This window comes from Tenrec ecaudatus, chromosome 3 (assembly GCF_050624435.1).
Source record: "Tenrec ecaudatus isolate mTenEca1 chromosome 3, mTenEca1.hap1, whole genome shotgun sequence".
In the NCBI taxonomy this organism is placed as follows: Eukaryota; Metazoa; Chordata; class Mammalia; order Afrosoricida; family Tenrecidae; genus Tenrec; species Tenrec ecaudatus.
Window position 1 is genome coordinate 97,474,403 of NC_134532.1, and position 17,058 is coordinate 97,491,460.

The 17,058-nt window shown below is 40.1% G+C and overlaps 1 protein-coding gene across 1 annotated transcript in view; it reads left to right on the plus strand.

Annotated features, from left to right (window-relative positions):
- Positions 1-10,101: 10,101 nt before the first annotated feature.
- Positions 10,102-17,058, plus strand: part of BBS7 (Bardet-Biedl syndrome 7) — a 76,560-nt gene continuing 69,603 nt past the window's right edge. Inside the window, exons 1-2 of the mRNA XM_075543856.1 lie at positions 10,102-10,297; positions 13,158-13,223. Coding sequence (XP_075399971.1) covers positions 10,262-10,297; positions 13,158-13,223 — 102 coding nt within the window. The 5' untranslated portion in view covers positions 10,102-10,261. The remainder of the gene's footprint in view (positions 10,298-13,157; positions 13,224-17,058) is intronic.

Here is a 17,058-nt window from a genome sequence, read left to right on the forward strand (position 1 = left end):
ACCGGTGATGCAGAAAATTTTGGAAACCAAATCAGGTCCAACCTGAATCAGGTCCAACCTGAATCAGGTCCAACGTTTTAACAGCTCATATCAGATTTATGTCTTTGCTGTTCCAGACTCCTCTCTCCCAAGCACTCTGCTTAGTGACCACTTCCTCCCAGCCCTCAAATTTAGATCGGGGAGTTCTCAGGAGGCTTATTTCCGATGTAGTTCCCACAGTGAGTCTTGGGCTCCCACCGTCATCCATTGCCTTCTGCACAGAGGATTCTCACAATGTAGGCTTTGATGCCCCTCCTTCGATTTCAGATTATATGGACTTCAGTCCTTTGGTGACCGAGGATAGTGTGCTTCTGCCATGTGGACTTAGTTAACATCTCACTCAGATGGTTGGTTGTTTGGAGACAATCCTTTAATATGCAGGTGCTATTTTGTCTGATAGGCAGGCATCATCTAAATTGTTCACCAGTTTGCTGTAGGACCCGTATCTTCTGTGTTCCCTTCCTGAGGGTGAGTATCGAGCAAGCCCATGATGTCAGAACTAATTGTTCATTCGTTGGGGCTAGGATTTAGTGAGAGTGTTGGCTCTTTCTTAACGGATATGCTCTCTTCCTTCTTCTGAAATGGCTCACTTAAATACTCAGTAGAAAGGCAAAGCTGACAATTTGGAGAATGGCAAGTCTCTCTAATAGTGTTTCACACACCCTCATCCAATCATTTAGGAACCCTGTTGGTATAGTGGTGAAGGGTTGAGCTACTAAACACAAGAAGAGCAGTTGGAAACTACCGGCTGCTCTATGGGAGAAAGATGTGGCTTTCTACTCCTCTAAAGAGTAGAAAGCTCACAGGGGTAGTGCTCCCCCGTCCTAAAAGGTGGCTATGATTTGGTAAAGGCTCAATAGCAGTGAGTTTTGTGGTTTTATCCAATCCTTCGGTAGGAGTTACAAAGATAGGGATGTAAGAGCCTTGTTGAAGCAATTCCACTTTGCTGCAGACCCCATCCTTACTTAGCAATCTCCTCTGCCTATTCTGCTTCGCTAGTTCATTTTCTCCTGACAGCACTCCCTTATTGTGATTTCTTCCCAAGGAGCATCTTCTAAAGCCTAAAATACTAGCTATGGTAGCATTTAAGATTAGGCTAGGGAATTACTGCCAGGGTTAGCAGACATTTCAGGCGGATGACAGATCTGTGCCAGCGATCTATTGAGCCTGTTACAGCAAAGTTGGAGAAAGTTTATGGGGCACTGGGAAGAGAGGAGAACTGCAACTTTATGAAAAATCATTAATCTAGAAACTTATGATTAGAGAAGTGCTCATACCTACGATTTTGCTTCTCTGTGACAGCCCTATTTTTTACCTTTTTGCTGTTCTTAGTTCTTTCCTTAAATATGAATATGATAAAGGAAAAGAACCACATTCAAATTGCTTGTTAGGTATAAAACCTTGGATATTTAATAAAGAACCTAATGTATATTTAGTGAAGATCCTTGGATTACAGTAAAGATCTTTGAATTTATGATAATTTGTAGTGTTCTGAGAAGTTTAGGTTTACAGACACTTTAAATAAAATAGGAAATGGTGCAAAGTGGTATCTAGTTCTGTGAACTATAAACACAGGAATAACATGGATATGTTGTGTGATTATTAAAAGCAAATTTAGTATAATTTAGGATAATTATATTACTAATTCATAGTCAATATATTTACATATCAAATGCTGAAGCCAAGTGAAAGCAGCTTTTATGACTGGAAAAGTAAATTGCTAAGGAGAACAGAAGCCACAGTAGTTGCTGTGTGGTCTGAGATACGTTGCTTCTCTCATCTTGATAAATTAGTCGAACAGGGTTTTGTTCACTCTAAGGTTCCTGGGAGTGATAAAATCAGGAGCCTTGGTGTTTAGTGGTTACACACTGGACTGCGATCTTCACTGTCCACAGTTCAAAACCACCAGCAGTTCTGTGGGAGAAAAGACTGGGATTTCTGCTCCGTTAAACAGTTAGTCTTGGAAACCCACAATGGGTCACTATGAGTCAGCATTGACTCGATAGCAGGGAGACAAAGGATTAAAGTATTGTTTCCAGGTGTTGATATATCATTAGCCAAGGTGGTAAACATGTATTGCTTTTAAAAAAATCAATCTCAAATGTTTATATTATACTTAAAAATAAGAATTTGGGAGTGTCCTGGATTAGGGCACAAAAGCATGCTAGTGGAGACCAAGGACTAGACTTATGACTCAGTCATTCAACAGACCACCACTCACTATGTTAATAGTTTTAACTTTAAAGCATTCTAAATTAGTTTTATTCTTAGTTTAAAAATATTATACTCATAATGGCTGCTTTAAAATCACAATATGAGGCTACAAGTTACAGAGGAGGGATAATTTTACAAATCTGTCTCAAGGAGATCTACATGACACATGAGATGTAACCGTCATTTCAGCTCACTGAGATGCCTCTAGTGTCTCAGAAGACAGTGACAATTTTCTCCAACTTGACATTCACTTATCATGAATAAAAATTCCCCTCTTCTGATAATGATTTAAGAAAGCCTTAAAATTACTAGTTTGAAACTTTATCGTTTAGAAATTTGTGCACTGTTTAAAATACATAATACATCACTTTTTAATATATATACAAAAGGAATTCCAAACATAATTGGCTTATATTTATTCATGGGGGTGTTAATTAGTTAATCAACATAAAGCTTATTATTTTAAACAATACATCTCTTCTATATTTTAATGTTCAATATTATTCTTTAAACATTAAATAATTTCTACATTTCAATATTAGATTCAGTGAATAGATTTTTCTAAACAATTTTCCCCAAAGTCTGTCTAGACCAGAGGATGCACACTGGTACAGATAGGAACTGGAAACACAGGGAATCCAGGGCGGATGATCCCTTCAGGACCAGTGGTGAGAGTGGCAATACTAGGAGGGTGGAGGGAGGGTGGGTTGCAAAGGGGGAACCGATTACAAGGATCTACATGTGACCTCCTCCCTGGGGGACGGACAACAGAAAAGTCGGTGAAGGGAGATGTCGGACAGGGCAAGATATGACAAAATAATAATTTATAAATTATCAAGGGCGCATGAAGGAGGGGGAGTGGGGAGGGAGGGAAAAATGAGGACCTGATGCAAAGGGCTTAAGTGGAGAGCAAATGTTCTGAGAATGATGAGGGCAATGAATGCACAGATGTGCTTTACACAATTGATGTATGTATGAATTGTGATAAGAGTTTTATGAGCCCTAATAAAATGACTAAAAAAAGAAGTAATTGTTTCAACTTTGACTATATTTGATATGTAAGTATGCTAACAACTTTGGATATAACAAAGCACACATACCAGTAAACTGTGGAGAGAGACTATTCAGTGACTCACGAGCCAGTAATCCTGACCAAACGGTGGTGCCTTCCCAGGACTCTGGACAAGGGCTTCCTTCTTATTTCACGTGCCCTAAACTTTTATCATCCGTTTCAGTTGTGGCATCTCTTTCATCTCCTTTGTAATGTGGCCTGCACTTTCCCAGTACATTTTCATGTGGAAATAGCACTTTCCCCCATCTAATATACGTCGATTTGTTCACATTTAGAGGAAAACACTTAAAAGACAAAACTACCCTATTAAGGTATCTGCTTCTTTGGGAATGTTCAAACACCAAAGGTCAGTTTTAATAACTTGAGCAGCGCAGAGGTTTTTCAGGGTCAGATTTGCCTCAGGAGGCTCCTCAGAGTCACATCTGCCCCTTTCTTGTTTGTGCATGTACCCTAGACACGTATAGACGCTGTAATGCTGAGAGCCGCTGCTAACAAGACAGCAATGTCATCTACTGCTTCCACCACAGGCAGCACCGAAAGCAGTGCGATCAGGAGCAGCGACACAAACTCTGGAAACTGAGGACATGCTGCTGGAATCTTGAGGTAAATGGATCTTGAGGCTGATGGTTCCAAAGAAATGGGGTGTATATATGTAATTCAACCTGATTTTAAATACTCCATTCATGAAGCTTCAGATGCAGAAGCTAAGAGGATCCACATGACGTTGTCTTCCAGGAGGCAGCCATTACAGGAAAGGCCTTTTTGTCCATTTTTGCTGCCGTGTTGTTATTACTAGGTACATCGAGTCAGCGCTGACCCATGGCAACCCTATGCACAACACAACACTGCACAATTCTGTGCCATCCTCACAATTGCTCCTATGCCCTACTCCCATGGACGCAGCCACTGTGGCAATCCATCTCGCCAAGGGTCTTCCTCTTTTTGCCGTCACTGCACTTTATGAAATATGGCATTGTTAGGCAGCTTAGCCTAGGAATTGGGAAGTCCATTTACGCATGCCCAGGAGAGCCAGCAAAGGACAAAGCTGGATTTTCCCGCCGGTGGGCGGAGATGGGCATTACACCTGCAGCAGCCCACATGGGCCAGGTGACTGCAATTCAGCCAATGGGATCGACCTGGGGTCGTTCACCATGCCTCCCCCGGGAACCCTTAAAAGAGGCAGGAACCGAGAGGGAGAGGGTCTTGCTTGGGCGGTCTGGTCGTCTTCGTGGGAGGGGAGAGATCCTTGCATCTCCCTGAGCAGTCTCTGCCAGGCCACATGGTCAAAGGAATCCTATGGGTGCCGGGTAAAACCTGATGCTTCTTTGAACTTTCATTAAATTCACTTGGATCAGGAGCCCGGCTTTGGCGTGAAATCTTTCTCGTGCAGAGCCAAAGACTGAGGCTGGAATCTAGTCCGGAGAGAGAGACCTTACAGCATCTTTCTCTAGGGACTTGTCTTTCCTGAAAATAGGTCCAAAGTATATAGGATGAAGTCTTGCCATTTTGCTTCTAAGGAGCACTATGGCCTTACTTCTTCCAAGACAGATCTGTTTGAACTTTTAGCAGTCCATGAATCTTTCGATATTCTTCTCCAGCACCACAATTCAAATGCACCTATGCTTCTATAACCTTCTGTATTCAATGTCCAACTTTCACATGCATATGATGCAATGAAGACTACCATGGTTTGGCTCAGGTGCATGTTAGTCCTCAAAGAAACATCCTTGTCATAAAAAAAGAAAGATCCTTGATGTTCAATACTCAAAAGAGGTCTTGTTGCAGTTGATTTCCCTAATGTACCACGTCTTTTGATCTCTTGACTGCTGCTTTCATGAACACTGATTGTGGATCCAAGCAAGACACAATCCTTGACAACCTGATCCTTTCCTCCATTTATCATGATGTTACCTATAGGTCCAGCTGTGAGGATGTTATATTGAGTAGTAATACATACTGAGGGCTACATCCTTGATCTTCATCAAAAAGTACTTCAAGTTCTCCTAACGTTCAGCAAGCAAGGTGTGTCATCTGCTTATTGAAGGTTACTGATAAGCCTTCTTCCGACGCTGATGCCACATTCTTTTACATATAAGGCAGCTTCTCTGGTGATGATTTGCTCAGCTTAAAGACTGAATAAGTATGATACTATCCCGATGCACAATGTTTCTGACTTTAAGTGATTGCAGTATTCCCTTGTTCTGTTCTCACAACTGCCTCTTGATCCATGTACAAGTTCCTCATGAGCACAATGTAGTTTGCTAGGATTCTCATTCTTTTAAAGGTTATCCATAGTTTTCCATGATCCATATAGTTGAATGACTTGACATGGCCAATAAAACACAAATAAACAGCTTTCTGATATTCTCCGTTTTCAGTCAAGATCCAGCTGACATCAACAACGATAGCCCTTGTTCCACATCCTCTTCTGAATGTGGCCTGAACCTCTGGTAGCTCCCTACTGATTTACTGCTGCCACCATTGTTAGGTAATCTTCAACAAAATTTTGCTTGGGTGTGATATCAATGACATTGTTCTAGCATTCAGTTGGGTCATCTTTCTTTGGAATGGGTGCAAATATGAATCTCTTCCAGTCAGTTGGCCAAGTAGCTATCTTCCAAATGTCCTGGCGTACATGAGTGATACTTCCAGTGCTTCTTCAGCTGTCTGAAACATTTCAATGGGTCTCCCTTCAATTCCTGGAGCCTTGATTTTGGTTAATGCATTCAGTGCAACTTGAATATCCACCGTCAGCACCGTTGGTTCCTGCTCATGTGCTACCTCTTCAAATAGCGGGATGTCCACAAATTCTTTTTGGCACTGTGACTTTGTGTATGCTTTCCATCTTTTCTTGATGCTTTCTGCACACTCAATATTTTGCCATACAAGCTTTCAGTATGTCAACTCAAGGCTTGGATTTTTTTCTTGAGTTCTTTCAGTTGAAAATAATCTGAGTGTATTCTTCTCTTTTGGTTTTCTGATTGTAGATCTTTGGGATTTTCTATAACACCGTTTGATTTCATGCTTAGTTTCATTTGCTTTAGCTACTATAAGATTAAGAGAAAGTTTGGGTATCTTTTGACATCCACTTTGACCTTTTCTAGCTTTCCTATTGACATTTTGCTTTCTTCATGAAGGATGGTTTTGATTTCTTCCCCCAGCTCCTCAGATCTTCTGTTATTAGTGCTCAATGCAGTGAATCTGTTTTTGAGACATTCTCAAAATTCAGTTGAGATAGAGTCAAGGTCATAATTTGGCTCTCATAGATTTGTTTTAATTTGTCTTCACTCTTATCCTGAACTTACATATGAGCAACCGATGGTCTGTTCCACAGTCAGCCCCTGGCCTGGTTTTAGTTGTTGATATTGAGTTTTTCTATCAGATCTTCCCACAAATGTAGCCACTTTTGACTTCTGGGGATATCCATGTGTATAGTCGCCTTTGTGACATGATACTGCTCAATGCTCTTCGGCGTGAAGGACTCACTGAAGATATGGATTCTATACCAAAATGTGGTGAAGAAACTAGATGTTGGAAAGAACAGCATGTGAAGTCATAAAGGCAAGCAACCGGCAACAACTATGTCCACATGGACAAAGCACACCATCCTGTGTGATCCAAGGACTGTAACTAATATAATCCAAATCTGACTGGTTTCAGAGCTTGGATTGTGAACACGGGTTTGTAGAAGGCTACGGCTGACAGTGGAAGTCCCATCCATTTTCAGAGTGTACAGAAGAATCAAGCCATTGGTGAATCCCCTATGACCATAATCGAGATATGTGAGTAACCTCTACATCAGACAGAGAGCATTGTCAATTATGCCAAAGGTAGTTGGGTTAAAATCTAATACCTTACTACTTCTTATACTTTTTTCTACTCATTTTAAAATAGTTTCAGTTTTTAATATTTTCTGCTTTATTTTCCATTGAAGTTTTCATATGTTTTATCTAGTCATTGTTGTTGGGGTTTATTTATTTATTTATTTATTGCTTCCTGTATGTGTTTTGTATGGTTTTCTGTATATGCAATTGAAGAGAGGTTAATCTATAGAGAAAGCAACTGGATTGATAGCAGTTGCCTAGTGGTATGTGAGGGGAGAATGGAGGGAAGCGAAGCTAAAAACAATGTATACAAGAAGAAAATGTTGTGAAATTGATTAGGGGTGATAACTGGACAAATAGTCTTCTGTTTTAATCATGTTATTGAGGGCACATACAGCTCTGTTCTTCGTCATTCAAAGTCAGGTGATTGAAAATATCATGGCTTGAATCAGGGAATAACTTAATTTATTTTAAATTTCTGTTTTGGATCTTCTGGTGCCTGTTACCTGATCCTGTGGACACCTCATGATTGCACAGGCTGGTGTACTTCTTCCATGTGGGCTTATTGCTTCTCTGATGGATGGCCACTTGTTTAACTTCAAGCCTTTATAACCCCACATGCTGTATCTTTTGATATCCAGGCACCATCAGCTTTCTTCATCACCTTTGCTTATGCACCTATTCGTGTCGGGAGAGTGAGCATCACAAAATGCCAGGTTGTTAGAACAAAGTGTTCTGTGTTGAGGGAGGGCTTGAGCAGAGGCACAAAGCCTGCCCACTTTCTCAATGTATAGCCAAATAAATATATGTACATAAGCCAAAACCTCTATTTTTATGAATTAATATATTTACATAAGTGCACATCTATGGTTATACTTCTATCCAGAGCTTCGCTTCCCAGATCTTTCCTCTGTTTCCTTTTACCTGCCTCCTGCTCCACCATCATGCTTACCCTTCTTCTGCCTCTTAGTAATTCCTCTCAGCTAAATTGCTGTTGCTCCAACACCCCAGGATCTCTGTATCCTCCTGTTGTTGCTTTTAATTCCCTTGTTGTTCTCCTATGGCATATTTTGCTCACCACTCCTTTCCCTTAACTCCTCCTGTCCCCAAGTCCCTCCAGAACTGTCAGACTCATTGCTAGGAACTCACCTTGCTTCCCAGGACTATCTTATATAAGTAGGCAAAACACCAATAACAGAGACAAGAAAAAAAGAAAACAAAGGATTGAATAAAAAAGAGGGAAAAAAACAAAGAAAAAACCCCCCAAAAAGCATACACAATACCAGGTCTGTCTGCTGACCATTATGGCCATCTCCCCTGTGGTCCTGGAGAATTCCTGGAACTGCCCTCCATAGCCTGAAGTCTTTTGTCACTTGGCTTTGCTCCCGTTGCTCATCTGTTATGTTCCCTTCTTGGTCCACCCAACTGCGGGGTGGTCAGACCAGACTCACTCCCCACTGTGTGTCCCCAGTATTGTCCTCTATTGCAGTCTGCTCCAGCGAGGGGACATCTGTCACTTATTCTTAATATGATTGAATGATTTGAGTGTATGATATATGTATGCCAATAAAACTATTTTTATTTGTGTTTTCAAGTACAAATTACAATTTTGGATAATTTTTTTCTATCAAATGAGTATGAAACTTTTCTCCTGGGCTTTCAAAAAATTTCCCAAGAAACTTGTGGTGATTTTAACAAATGTGATTTTCTTATATTCTAACTATCCTAACAAAACCTACTTTTGAGTTTGGGTCATATTGTCCCATATACTATATTGTTGTTATTAAGTTCTCTGAGGGCGCTCTGGCTCATACAGACAGACAGCAACCCCATTCTATGTACAATGGAAGGAAACACTGTTTATTCCTGGGTTAGCTTCACAATTGGTATTTTTGAGCCCATTGTTGCAGCCACTATGTTAATCTAGCTATATTTATTCACACAACAAATATATATATATATATCCAAATCCAAAAGTCAGTGCCATCTAGTGGATTCCAACTCATCATGATCCTATATAGATTGTCCTTGGCTGTAAATCTTTATAGTAGCCTCATCTTTCTCCTGCCATGGGGCTGGTGGATTTGAACCACATTGTGGTAAGTAGTCCAACTCTTACCTAACAGCGCCATAATGATATAAATAGAATGCAGATAACATATAGCAATAACATGTAACAATGGAGAGAATACAGAAGCAGATCTTAAGACTCCTGCTGTCTGCTATTAAAGTGAACAGTAAATAGGTTTGCAATCAATGCCATTCTTTGTAAACATTTTTATTTTTGAAACTGTTTTTCACTAAAATGTAATATATACAATGAGTTTATTTTTAAAAATTCAGTTCCAATTTCTAATACACTAAGAGTGACACACATAACTCAAATGAATAAAAACTTTGGTGTCTTCAACAATTTTAAGAGTTTTGAATACTGCTGTGGAGTCCAACTTACGGCGACCCTATGCGAGACTAGAAACGCTTCTGTGGGTTTTCCAGTCTGTAAATATTTCCAGGATGCTAGCCCCTCATCTTTCTCCCAAGAGCAGCTGATGGTTTAGAAATGCTGACTGGCAGCCCAACTGTAACCAACTACACTAGCCTTCAATGTTTATAAACAGTGGATCTAAGTTTTCCCTTTTCGAAGAGCCAGGAAAAAAATAGCTCAGAATCTATGGGGTATCACACCTGAGGTCCACTTTTAGGAGAAACACTCCGAATGAAAAAACCAAGAGAACTGGAGGTGGTGGCACGGCTGAGGCTGCGTCTCTTGTCTCCATGGTAACCAGCCATTCCAAGTCTCCAGGCCCTCGTCCGCTAGGAACTGTTCCTCTCCGTCTCTGATTGGACCCGGCTAAGGCAGAGGGCGGGACATCGGCCGCGGAGTCGGACGTAGTTGGTCCTGGAGTCGCTCGTATGAACGTGATGACGTCACGCTGGACGCCGCTCCTCCGACGCCCCGCCTCAGCATCCCTGTCCAAGCCGGTGGTGGCTTCGGTTTCCCCTCCGAGGGGCTCGCGGCCGCCTGCCTGTGGGAGCCCGACGCCCGACGGCCGGCGGCACCCCCTGCACCTCCCCTGGCCTGGCCACTGCCTGGCGTGGTAGTGCCGCCGTCATGGATCTGATTTTAAACCGAGCGGATTATTTACAGGTGAAGCCGAGGGAGGGGCGGGCCGCGCGCCGCGCGGGGTGAACCCCGCGTCCTGAGAGCGTTCGTTTTTCCCCAGACGTCGCCCGGGGTGTCGGATTGCGGGCCGGGCGCGGGGCCGAAGGAACTCGGCTGCTCAGCGCCCTCGAGTGGCCCTTCTCGCGGGGAGGGGCAGGTCCAGCTCCTGCGTGACAGTCCCCGGGGCTTGGGAAGAAGTGGAATTGGCCTGGGGGCCTGGGGTCCCGGGTGCTCCTCCGCCCCACCGCCAGGCCCACGTTTCTGTTTGAGCCAGACACCCCCAGCCCGGGCCAGACCTTCCTACAAACATGGCAACTCATGATGGAGTTTAGTAACGACCGTAATATTTCATCCTCTTGGACAATTCTGCAAAGTAGGTCATTTTACAGATGAGGGACCCTCGTTGTTAAGCAGTGGGCTTAAAAACAGACAACAAAAACCACTCCCTCTTCACAGTGACCCTGAAAGAGATTAGAATTGCCTCCTGGCTTTCCAGGTTGGAATTCCTTCAGGGGAGCAACTGCCTCATCTTTCTAGAAGTGGCTAGTGGGTGCCAACCGTCTTCCCTTAGGGAGCACTCTAACTACATGCCACCAGGGCTCCTATTATTTGCGCAATAGCTAAAAATTAATGGAGTCACCATCTGAAAAAGTCATTACACAGCTAACTTTTTTTCCTCTTGTACTACAGCAGGTCTCATAATTTTTTTCAGCCTTCTGAAATAAACAAATCTAGAATTGCTGTTTATATTTTTCCTTCTTCCAAGTCTTCTCCATTTCCAGTCATTCTAATTAGGTTCATAGTACAAATGTTTGCTAAGTCCATTTCCCTCAAACTAGAAATTCAGGGGTCATGCTAAGTACTCCGCCCTTAATATCTTCCACATCCAAATGACTGCTCTTGTTTCTTAAATATTTCTCCAATTTGTCACATTCCCTCCATGTCATTATAAGGCCACAGATTCTCCTCTTGCTTGGATAAGAAGTAGCCTGCCAAGTGGGCTCCTGACCTCCAGTTTCACATTCTCCAAGCCATTGTTCACAATGTGCTATGTTTATAATCCAAAAATAAAATCTAAGAAGATTTCTACTTTAAACCCAATGATTCATCATGAATTTTTATCACTGGCAAAGAAACCCTGATGGCATTGTGTGTTGGGTGTTGGTCCACTAAGTGCAAGGTCAGTGGCTCAAACCCTGCAGGCAGATCTGCTGGAGGAAGTTGAGCTTGCTCCCATAAAAATTTTCTGTCTATGAAGGTGGGAGGAAAAAAATAGCAGATAACCAGGGCCTCCAGTTGAAAGAAAATGTTGTGAACAGGATGATGGCAACAAATGTACAAAAGTGCTCGACACAATGTATATATGGATTATTAGAAGAGTTGTAAGACCCCCCCAATAAAATGATTTAAAAAAATTTACAGTCTTAGAAACCCTGTTGAGTTGGAATCAACTCAATGGCAGTGGGTTGTTTCTTTCATGATCATATACAGTATTTTTCCTACTTCTCTCCTTTTAGTCTCAGTCTCACCTAACCATATACCGCTAATGCCAGTGCCCTGCTAAACAAGCTAGACATTTGCAGGCACTTTTTTCATCCTTTCTCCCTTATGTAAAACAGTCTTTACCATTATTTAAATGCAATGGTACACTATCAGCATGTTTGATGTAAACTTTTGTTGCATTTTAATAAAATTATAATAAAATTTTGAAGAGTTTTAATTGCTTATAAAAATTCTTTAACAAAAAAAACCCACAAAAAACCCTTTAACAAGTAGAGTGGAATTGTAAAAGAATGCTTCTAGAAATTTTTTTTGTTTTTATGTTTTTTTAATATGAAGTACCCTAACAGTAATGTTACCAATATTACTGGTTTGACAGCATTATAGGATAAAATCTACTTTTTTTGGTTGTTTCCAATATTTGTACTTCTGTGATATACAGTGATACCTCAGTTGTCGAATGGTTACAAGCTCAAAATTTCCACCACTCCAATAGCAAGGTTCTAAAAAAAAATCTGGTGTTCATAATTTTGCTGGATAGTCGAACTGAAAATACAACTTGAAAAAAATTGTATAGCCTGAGACTGAAAGTTCGTTTTGGACACAAAGAGGTGGTGCTTCGGTGTAAGCACTGTTCTTGCTCAAACAACATACCGTGCTGTGTTAATGTGTGAACATTCATCATTGTGCTTTCCCCCTTTATTTGCATAAGATATGGTAACTATTGTTATAAAGAAAGTTAGTGGGACCAACAGTAAAGCTAAGAGGAAAACTAATCATAGAGTTAAAGAGAAAAATCATTTGAATCAGGTCGCTGCCCGATTTGGGGCTAAATACAACAGGCCTAAATCAAGAGGGTCAACATTTTTGAAGAAGAAAAAAACCATTGAAATGACTTATGTAGTGAAAGATGTGAAATTGTTAACCAGAAAACAACCCAGACTACTGAAGAGGTTGAAAAGTTACTGTTAATTTGGAAAAATCAGAAACAATTGTGGTAATGTATCCAAGACAGTGATTTTCAAGAAGGCAGAACAGCTCCATAGTGAATGTGTAAGTATACAGTTTGGGCCTCAAATCCAATGATTTGATTCACCTTTATTTCGTATATGAAAAATATGTTCAGTTCTCAAACATGAATTTGGAACGAATTGAGTTCAATAACCAAGGTATTACTGTATTTCATTAGGAAATAATATCATTGATGGTATTTATTGTATCAATAGTTAATTACACATAAAGTATGTCTCCTTATGATATGAAACTGCTGTTTTTCCTTTATCTGATGTAATAACTTCCAATTACAATTTGTTAGAAAACATTAAGTGCTGGTGTGATTTCTTAGGTTGGAGTGACCTCTCAGAAGACTATGAAGCTACTTCCTTCCTCAAAACATAGAGCTACACAAAAGGTACTGTACAGATACTGTGTACAGAGGTAGGTTTTTATGTCTTTCATAGTAGGTATATGTGTTAGCATGAGAAACAAATCTAGAAACACTCAGAGTGTAAGAGAGCAATTGCACATTAAGAAAACAGTCCAGAAAATTTTTTTTAAAAAAAACCAGTCCAGATCAAGTCCACAAATCCGATATTAGCCCATATATCCGTTACCAATCTATAAATTCCTCTTCAGACTTGGGAAAAACATGCAATGATGCCAGTGGGTGGAAAGTCTTGTGAATCCTGTGGCAGTGGAAGCATCTCAATGCTGGCAGAGATCTCTGAGTGGTTCCTCCAGCTCCAGGGTGCTAGCTTAGCTCCCCGTATCTTGTCAGCAAGAAGACAAAGCAGAGTGTCTTGTGTGTCCCACCTCCAGCGAACTATTTATCTCCATAGCACCTCCCAATAAGGTCATCAAGCTGCCACCTGATTGACAGGCTAGACTCCACCCCTTCACAAGTTGACACCAGATTATGTAACTGCCACTATATTATTCTTTTACAAATTATAATATTAAATGGAAAGTGAATTTATTTTTAGTTGAATAGAGCCTGGAATACCAAGGGACATTTACAGATACTTTTCTTGTACTTTATAATTATTGGTTAATTTTATATCATATAGTATTTTATATATTAATGTATTAACTAAGAAAACCATACTCTGTTTTGTGCAAATAATTAGCATAAATCCTGTGTGTACAAAATTGTATAGATGTAAAAGGAAACAAAACAATGGGTTATTGAAAAATGATTCATACGTCTTTAGTTTTAAGCAGTGGTTCTCAACCTTCCCAATGTCATAACCCTTTAACATAGTTCCTCATTTTGTGGTGACCTCCCACCATAAAATTATTTTTGATAGTATTTCATAACTGTAATTTTGCTACTGGTATGAATTGGGTGACCCCTGTGAAAGAGTCATTTGACCCTTAAAGGGTTTGTGATTCAGGTTGACAACCACTGTTTTTAAGAGTAATTGAAATTTTCGTTGAGCAAGTACATACTGTATATACTCAAGTATAAGCCGACCGAATATCATCCAAGGCACCTAATTTTACCACAAAAACTGCATTAAAATGCTGAAAAATTTGGCTTATACAAAAGTGTATACGGTACATTTGTATTTAACTAACAGTATTTGTTGATACCAAGGGCTCAAGTAGGAAGCAAATGTTTTGAGAATGATGTTGGCAACAAATGTACAAATGTGCTCGACATAATGTATGTATGTATTGTGATAAGAGCTGTATGAGCCCCTAATAAAATGATTTTTAAAAAAAAGAAAACCTTAAAAATTTTTATAATAGTAATCTCATATAGTATTTGTCCTTTTATGGTTGACTTACTTTATTCAGCATAATCTTTATGAAAACAACAAAAAACTGAAGGTATTTTCCAAAACAAAAAAATAATGTATAAAAGCATTGCTTTATGTTTTTGAAAATGTCTGGTATGTGCAAACCAAATCTGACTGCTTTGGAATTGATTCCATCTTATGGCAATCCTGTATAGGGTTTCTGAAGCTACAGATACTTACAGAAGCGAACAGCCTCGTCTTTCTCTAATGGGGCAGCTAGGGGATTTAAAACACTGACTTTGAAGTTAGCAGTCCATTATGTGACAGGGCCACCAAGGCACTTTGGTATAAGCAAAGACAGCTGAAGTCTCACATGTATTCAGCTGTTTGCTGTATTGAGTCTGTTCTCTGTTATTTTAATTGAAGGAGTTGAAGAAAATCTGATATAAGCAAATACTTAGTTGAAAAGGGAGCAGTACTTAAGTAACTTGTCCAGAGAATAATTATGGTTCTTCTTATTTGCTGCTACACCTAGATGTGACAGGCAGTATTTTCTTAAAATTTAGGTGTAATGTGTAATCTGAAATGATGTTGATAAACTTCATATCCCGTTAAATTAAAATCCACTCATCTTTCTTGTACTTTGAATGAATCCTTTATTCATGTATTATTACGTCTTTTAATGGTGATTTGAAATCTTCACTAAGTTATACAAATCTTGTAAATGTTGACACATTTAAAAATATATATATATAGATACATAGTAACTTTTTTCAGAAATTGATAATAGCATAGATTAAAAAAAAGGATGTGTATGTGTGTGTATAAAAACTCACCCCAAGTATTATAGTATCATTTTTCTTTCTTTTTTTCCCTTTTATTTATTTTTTATTCGGGACTCATACAACTCTTATCACAGTCCATACATACATCAATTGTGTAAAGCACATCTCTACATTCTTTGCCCTCATTGTTTTCAGAAGTTAGAGTTTTGTGCCAAGTTGGCTGACTGTGATTCTCAGTGGTTTAGCAGGCATTGAACTGACTGCTCTTTCATGATTCAGTATAATGTAATTCTTCATTTTTTTATGTTAGTTGAAAAGGTCATCAGTTAAGAAAGGCAGTCAGTTTCCACGAGGCTTGGCTCCATCCAAAGCTTAGGCTCTCTTATTCCTGTATCCTACTTATCCTCTGACCTCTGATACTTGGGTGAGTCAACAGCCTACTTTCTGACATGCAGATTTTGGGATTTGCCAGCTCCCGTAGCCTCATGAGCTAGCACCTGTCATTTGACGTGCTGATTTTGGGTGCATCGGCCTCTGCACCCATGTGAGTTAGAGCCTCCAGCGTGACACTAAACCCGCAGACTTGTTGGCCTCCACAACTCTGTCAGCCATTTCCTAAAAAGAAATTTCTCTATCTCTACCACTTATCTGTGAGTTTCTTGTACTGTGGTGACTTACATGTTGTTCTGATGCAGGACACTATCCACCAGTGTTTCAAATGCCAGCAGGGTCTCCCATAGTAGACAGGTTTCAGCAAGCTTCCATTCTATGACAGAATCAGAAGGAGGCTATGGTAGTCACCTAATCTGGTGTCACTTTAAGGATTAAGAATGTAGGAGCGGAGTCTGGGCTGTCAATCTGAAGCTAGCCAATGAGACTTCTGTGGGCATGGCTTTCTGAGAATTCTGGGAAATCTGGTACTTCCTTCTTGGAGGCGGGGAGAAACATCTCGCTCTCTGCTACTCCCTGGGAGACACTGCAGGAGACGAGCCACATGGACTCAACCAGACCTCTGAAGCTGGAGAAACCACAGAGAGACCCCTGCCAGCGCTGAGATGTTTCCGGTGACAATGGATCCAAAAACTTTCTACTCACTGGCTTGTGATCTTCTGAGTTTGGTATCATTGCATGTGTTATGTGAGTCTGAAGAGGACTTTCTAGATTGATATCGGAAATATGGGCTAATAGACTTGATCTGGACTGGGCTGGGATGTTTTCTCAATGTTCAGTTGCTCTTGTTAATAAATCTCTTCCTTATAGACACATGTGTGTCCATGGATTTGTTTCTCTAGTCTACCTGGACCAACATAGAAGCCCTGGCAATGTACTTCTGAAAAAAAAAGAAACAACTATTATGAATATCAGCAGAACATTGTCTAGTATAAGGCTAGAAGATGAACCCTCAGATTGAAAGTCCCTTAAAGTATGACTGGGTAGCAGTTGACAATGACATCAATGAATAAAGCTTTTGAGACCATCATATGGTGATGTGGCATGATTCAAAAATTAGCAGAAATAACTGCAGATATCCATTAACAGTCACATGAAGTATGAATTTAAGAAAAGTTAGGAGTCATCAGAAATGAAATAGAATGCATAAAGATCAGTATCCTAGGTTTTAATGAGACTAGGTTATTGATCTTTCAACAGCAGAAATGATAATATACACATGGACATCACCAGATGAAATACTCATACATACCAAACAAGTTGACCACAT